The sequence below is a fragment of the Lolium perenne genome, chromosome 2 (assembly GCF_019359855.2).
Source record: "Lolium perenne isolate Kyuss_39 chromosome 2, Kyuss_2.0, whole genome shotgun sequence".
In the NCBI taxonomy this organism is placed as follows: domain Eukaryota; kingdom Viridiplantae; phylum Streptophyta; class Magnoliopsida; order Poales; family Poaceae; genus Lolium; species Lolium perenne.
This window is the reverse complement of record NC_067245.2, coordinates 124,736,409-124,744,025: the sequence shown is the minus strand read 5'-3', so window position 1 is coordinate 124,744,025 and position 7,617 is coordinate 124,736,409. Positions and strand designations below refer to the sequence as shown.

The 7,617-nt window shown below is 40.8% G+C and overlaps 1 protein-coding gene across 1 annotated transcript; it reads right to left on the bottom strand.

The window, feature by feature from the left end:
* Positions 1–6,583: 6,583 nt before the first annotated feature.
* LOC139835596 (uncharacterized) lies at positions 6,584–7,295 on the bottom strand. Its single transcript, XM_071825455.1, has 2 exons — positions 7,158–7,295; positions 6,584–7,063 (listed from the first exon to the last, which is right to left on the bottom strand). The coding sequence occupies exons 1-2, from the start codon at positions 7,293–7,295 to the stop codon at positions 6,584–6,586; spliced, it is 618 nt and encodes a 205-aa protein (XP_071681556.1).
* Between the last annotated feature and the right edge of the window lie 322 nt (positions 7,296–7,617).

Sequence of the window (7,617 nt, the reverse complement as noted above, 5' to 3'; positions counted from 1 at the left end):
CACAGACTGAGATTGGGTTTCTTCCATCACAGGTGTAGCTTCAACTGTTTCAGATTCAAGAACTTGCCGCAGAGGAGTATAATCAAAAATAGGGCTGCCCATGTTACCCTTCTCAATAGCAGGAGTCCTGTCAAATACAGGGGGATCTAAGAAACGCGGTAAACTGTCAGCAGAATATGCAGCAAAATCCTGCTTCAGCAAATCCAGAGATTCTCTTATAGTCTGGTCAGCTGCATAACACAAACAAAAAACACAAAAAAGAGGAAAATGTAAACAAGAAAGCTTGTATGGATTGCAGGAAAAGGAAGTTCACTAGAAAATGTTAGTGAGGTTCACATATGTATGTTCCTAACCTGACTCATCAGCATCATCTGTCATATTAGAAGATAGATTCCCCAAACCAGAAAACACAACATCACCACAATCATCAACATGATCAAATACCTTCCCTAAAAAATACAAAAAACAAAAAAATTCAATGTCAGAAACATAGGAAAAAAATTCATGTTCAGACTTATACTTCCTATGTGCAGCAAAATGTTAATTTCATGATTCACTTTAAAAAAAAATAGCCTGTACATGAAAAAAAAATTATAAATAGGAAGAATGAACATAATTAATAAGTGAGTTCAATTAATGACAAGTAGTTCATAACATGTGCTATACAGAAACACAGATAAATAGATAAAACCCTAAATGGTGACCACGGGGAATTATAACACAGAAAAAAAGCCTACAGAAAAGCAAACCCTAGAACAAAAATAAATGGGCCAGTCATAGGACAGAACAAAAACATGGACTTTTCATTTTTGACAACGCAAGAATAAGCATGAATTTATGGGTAGTAAAAATACAAATCCGAAAAACAAACCTTCACCACCAGTCGAAGCATCCTTATCCATCACTCACAGAGAAATAAAAAGAGGAACGGACTCCCAAACCAAAAATTGAAGCCGACCAGCCCGTCTGGGACGAACTAGAACCACCGCGAAGAAGAATCAGAGTAGCGCCGGAGTTCCAACCGCCGGCCGAACGGGAAAATATCGCCGGCAAACACCGAAGACGGCGAGGACGACCAAACTGCAGCGAGCCTAGGGTTTAGACCAAAGGGGAAATGGTGGATTTCGAGTAGAACGAAGGAATAACAACATGGGACAGGGGATAGCAAACGATGCGGGGGGGGGGGGGGGGCAGCAGTTACCTAGAGCGCCGCCGCCATTGCAGAGAGGATGTAGCAGTTTCGGGATGTCCGCCTGCGAGTGGGGGAAGTGGGGAGTGCGAAGGCGAAGGCGCAGACAAGAGGAGTAAAAAGAGGAGTTGAGAAATAACTGCACCAAATTTATATTAAAAAAAAAGGAGGCAACAATAAAAAAAAACGCTGAAACGTTACCTTTGTCAGTCAGATAGAAACAACAGGAAATTCACATTTAACTGCGACTGCGATTCACTTTTCTAAAAAAAAAAGAAAAAATATAGGATGGGAGGGTCACACCCGCACTGTCCCCACAACCATTACGAAGTTCACTTGAAAACACGTCAGGGGTTCACTCATCTTGAAAAAAGGTATTTGAGTATGTTTTAAAAACATTAATTGATTTCCTAATATAGCGGGTAGGAGTTCCACACCACAATTACGAAGTGCACTTCTGTAAACGCAAGGAGTTCACTAATCTTAAAAAAGGTATTATACTCTATTTTAAACATTTATTAAAAAACCTTTTATTCATTTCCTAGTATGGGGGGGGGTCCCCCCCCAACCCCCCCTTTAATGGTACAAGAATAAAAAAAATTAACACTGGTTAATTTATACATGGAGTTAAAGGAAAAGAATACCAGAAGTAAACTGGCAGTAGTTCACGTAATAAAGTAACAGCTGTTCATTTTCAGATAAAAAAAGATAAAAACATGCGTATGAATGGAAAAACAATAATACAACAAAATTGGATAGTACATTAAAGGGAAGTTCACAACTTACAAACAGAGAGATACATACATGCTCGATGTGGATTTACATGTGAAATAGAGGCCACAACTTATCTGGAAGATGAAAATCAAACATGCAATTGACAAAGTTCATGCATTCCGGTAGTTCACATCATAAAATTAAAGAAGTTCATTTGTTATAACACCAAAAAACATGCACTGCTGGTAATGAAAAACAGAGCAGAGACTCCTAAGCTATGAAAAAACCCACAGATAACAAGCATTATCTGGATTCTGTTACTACATCAAAGTGTAAGCATGAACACCACCGCGTCATCACTGCATCAACTGAGGAAAACATAACTACACAAGCATAGGCAAATACCAAACTAAGCAAAGAAGATAGATCTGTGAAAACAAAATTCGTGGATAAGGATCAAGCAAACCTATCAAAACAAAATCCTACAGGGGAGAGAGACACAATACCATTACCGAAGACAAACAATGCGCGAGAATATAACGGCGGAGCCATCAACCTCGAGGATTTCACGTAGAAGAACGCCGAAGCTGTGCGACGGCCATCGGAAAAAACAAATCTGCAGATCAAGATAAAAAAGATAAGAGCAGTGTCCGGATAGCATATAAGAAACTGTGCCGCAGACATCGACGATCTGCGATGCACCAGTGGAGAACAAATTCGTCGATGGAGCGTCGGACACGAGCACGGAGATGAGCCGCCACCGTCGCCGGAGCTCGGGAGCGAGCAAGGGAGGAAATCGCCAGGGAGGAGCTTGGGTGCGAGCAGGGAGGAAAACGCCAGGGAGGAGCTCGGGAGCGAGCAGGGAGGAAATCGCCATGGAAGAGCTCGGGAGCGAGCAGGGAGGGGTGGGGAGCGAGCACGGAGGAGGTGGGTAGCGAGCGGGAGGTGGGACACGTAACGGTTCGCTGTCTCGTAGGAAGTTCACACGCGCGCGGGAGCGGGACGCGAGCGGGACGTGGGACGCGAAAATATGAAGACTCACAGGAAGTCCGCATGCGATAAGTTAGGAAGTTCAGAAAGGGTTCGAGAATAGTTATTCTCGAACCGGTTCGAGAATAGCAGACCTATATATATATATATATATATATATATATATATATATATATATATATATATATATATATATATGTACGCAAGAAAGTATACATGGCTTGGTTGTGACCTTTTTTTACCTTAAGTAGTTCGTGTTTCAAGGGAGCGTAGGAAAGCCAATGATTATTGCAATATAAACTTTTATTACTGGGGGTGACTATTTCTCAGTCGACTGAGAACTAACTTCTTTCTCAGTCAGATGATATCATCAAATTTAGGTTGCAAGTTATGTTGCAACTCATGACTAGCTAGCATGAATCACAGTGCAAATCAAATAGTGTAAAACTTGACTGAGCACGTTGTAGCAAATCATTTTATTAATTTAGCAGCTATATTAGTCAATAAGCTAGCCTTATGTGCTCTCCTTCCTCCACAATATTTATCTCAAAAGAAGAGACTTAATCAAAAATTCAAATGAAATAGATTAGGGGTAAACGTCCATAGGAAAGAATTATATGGATTCAATTACAACGAATCAAACTTTCGTTGTACACTCACTATGTTCTCAAATTATTAAGATAGTGTACATTAAGAGATTGTCGGATCCAATATATAACTAGGGTTTTACACTAGATACCTCATAAATATTGTTTTCTTTGTGAATTTGCAAAATTTCACCATAAATGCTACCACCAAAACGGATTTTTGTTTGGCAGCACGGTGGGACCGTATTCTAGAGCATCGCAACCCGGTCAATCTGAACATATATATGTAGCTCCGCCAATGTGTTAAGACATTTCTTTGTTAAGTCAGTCTTTATTAACTTTGATCAACCTCGTAGGAAAAAAGCAGCAGAAACTATCACACAAAATTAGTAGGACTACATTCATCTTTACATGCAGATGTATAATATAGTAATAATTTCACTAATATTGAGGCAAATTTAATGATTCTAGAGTATACCTAGGATTAACAAAATTCATGATTAATTAACCAAAAACAAGAAATCAGAATCCTTTGTATCTTAACACGGTATCATAGGCAAAATGCTTATGTGGAATTATGGTTGATGAGGAGATATGCTAGTATCATGTGTGCTATATTGGCAAAAATCTGATGTGGCACAACAATAATTAACGAGTAGAGAGGTGGGAGTGGTATCATAGTTAGATATTGTATCATAGAACATAAAACTAGAAAACTTGATGCCAAATACATCATGTACGTACACAAATTTGCATTGAGATTCTACAAAATATTAAATATTTTGAAATTATGATTCTATCTTATTATATACTATGCATTATATAGGTGGTATCATAAACTAGTATCATATGCATGATACTAGTGCATGATACTTCTCGTTGTGAGCAGTCCATTGGGCTACTCATAGTGGGAAGTAACATAAGGTGGTGTCATGCGCATATATAAGTTACTAGTCCATGTTACTATCTTCATAGTGGAAAGTAACCTTAGAGGTGGTATCATGCAAAGTCTCATTTATTAATTAATTTTGTAGACTCATTTTATCTTGGGGTGTGTGATGTTATGGTAACATATACTACCTCCATCCCAAGGCTTAAGGTCTATTTTTTTCAGAAAGTCAAACTATGTTAAGTTTGACTAAGTTTTTTTTTTTATAAAAAATCATTAACATGTGAAATACAAAATTAATATTATTAGATAGATGATGAAATATATTTTCATGTGCTATCTACAAAATATCATATTTATTGGTAGATTATTCTATAAATTTGGTCAAACTTTACTTGCTTTGACTTTTCCAAAAATATATAAGCCCTAAGACTTCGGATGGAGGTAGTATAGCTAGTTACCACCTTCCTATCTGTTACTAGCTAAGTTACTCTCATTATGAGCAGTCTTAGATAAGAAACTGAACTTGCATGGAACTGTATGCAAAATACAATCGTAGCCCAATCACATGCATGCATGTCCCAAAAATCATTAAATGTAGATACAATGCTTAAGAGACAATGCATTGGAGTAGTACTGGCGTATCTTACCTAGCTAGGATAACGTGTGAGCCAATGCATTGTGAAAGACCTTATTTGTAGACATAACTTTCTCAAATGGGAAAAAAATTAACACATCGAGATATTCTGGAAATTGTTTTCCTATTCAAAGAGAGTCAATCCTCCACAATGGTTGTCATTCTTCGGCTTTAGAATACAAAAATAGGCTGACTAGGACGCATTTTCCAGGCCAACCAGTTAGCACTATAAGCCAAAGTAGTTGTGTGGAGAAGCTCGACATAAGTAGTTACTTCTAAATTCCACTCAAAAAAGTAGTTACTTCTAAATGGGCTTCTCTGGTGGGAATCTATAGGCTCAGAAGGCCCAAACAAGGGTGTGAGTCGCAATGGGGAATTATATGCCCCGCTTACTGAGGACCCACCTGTCTGAAATGTTTCAAAAAGATTCATGTATCTTGCAGTCTTCATTGGTGGGTGGGTGAAATTTCATACAACTATTTAAATTCCTCTTCTACCCATGAGGATCACACCACTGTTTCGCATGGACATAGTGTAAGGTCAAGGGTGTTAAAGTAACTACAACCCAATAGTCAAGTCAATTGCACTGCCAAGCCACACATGGCCGAGGCTGACACACACAGTTTTTACCAATTTGATGAACCCTAGATTTGGCGACCGCTCGCCAGAAACTATCTCTCCATAGCCAACACCCCACATCGTCCCCACTTTCTGGCCACACCTCATCGCTGCCGCTTGTCGAACCACACTAACCCTTTGAAGCTGGCAGCACACCATCAATGTTAAACGGACCAGGCCCCGAGGTCTCGGATCGAAGGATCTTCATTCTGTTGGTTTGTGTTTCATTAGACGAGTGCTTCTGCCTCATTTCTTCATTTTTTCATCATGCACAGCTAGTCACACATCATAATCTAAGTTTCATGACTCTGCATATTATCTTAGGAGATACTGCTATAATGGTTTTGAATATATAGAGTAGGAGAAAAAAGAGCAAATCGTCACCGGAGCCAACCGAATGAGATTCAGATCTAGCTCTCATATTTCACAAGATGCCACAGCCCGGCTCTGCTCTCTGTTCTCATATTTCATCCATCCCATCGCGTCTTACATCAAAAAGGTGCATTGGTCTTATTCTGTGGGCCAAAACAATTGTTTTCATATTTGCTCGATCGATCCATGTTGTACTTTTCCACTTTCCAGCCCACCAACACCAATTAGGGGAAGATGCCTGTAATGGTACCTCTACCACCTTGAATACTCAAGAAGCCGGAGAAAATTGTGAGGAATTACGCATGTCAGCCACTAAAAGAATATTTAGATTCTGACCTCTTCTTTCATTCCTAGCCTAAGACCTCCACTGGCCACTGCTCTCTCGACAGCTTAGGTGCTAGTTCCTCTGTCCCGTGTCACAGCTTACCTTAAGGTTTTTTTGCGGGGGGGGGGGGGGGGGAAGAGAATATATTAAGCCAAGGTAGGGTTACAATCAAAGGCAATCGCCGCAACAACTACCTGGGGCATGTCCGTGAGCCAAATCTCTGTTCCTCCCTGAATTCTACCTAGTCTTGCTAGTTCATGGCTCACAGTATTAGCCTCTCGGCTAACTTTAACAATACAAACATCTCTTTCTCTACCCTAAGTAAATCACGAATAGCGCTAATTCTGAACGCGTAAGCTGAGGTGTTTGGCAACGATTCCCTGATCATCTCCACAGCTTCGGTGCAGTCAAATTCAACTTTAACCTTCAGCGGTGTCCTATGCCAGACCAGTCGCAGGCCTTCCTCAATGGAAATAATTTCTGCTTCTGTGGCGTCATTATAATGTGGCAGATTTTGACACACAGTGAAGATTGGCTCCCCACAATGGTCACGGAGCACAATTCCTACCGTTGATGCCTTGCCAAGAAAGGGCCCATCAATGTTTAGCTTGGCCTCTCCACTAGCAGGATGTGTCCAGCGCTTCCTAACTTTTCGCCTACCATCCATTTGGGTGCCTGCCTTGGTAAACCCTTGCACATGATTGACCACCATTTTACCCTTTACCACATTTGCATCCTGGAACTGTTTTATTAGCATAAGGCAGTTAAGGTAGCTCACCAGGAAGCGGCGGGATCCCTCAATGGAGGGGCAGGGTTTTCATGGGTCATTTTGTTACGACATGCCATATTCGCCACATAGTCATGAGCGCAGGAGCTCTTTCGGCTTCAGGTATCATTTGCTGGACATGTAGGAGCCATTCTATTCCAGTTGGTTTTACAAGGCCTTCCGGCGGCAAATCCCATATTTCAGCCATCGCTTGCCATAAATCCCGAGCATGTTGTCAGCGAAGGAAAACATGGAATGTATCTTCATCAGCACAACCGCAGATCGAGCACAGGCTTGAGGTAGACATGCCTCTCCTCATCATATTTACTGCATCGCCAGGGCGTTATGGCAGATTTTCCAGGCCATCGTCTTCACCCTGGGCGGTACTGGGGCAATTCCAGAAAATTTTCCATGATGGCCGTGCACAATCTGGCCTTGTGTTGGTGGCACCGCGATCCTGCGCTAGCATAGCCAGGTTTAGACCAATTTTGTACGATCTCTTGATAGTAAACATGCCAAGCTTATCTGGT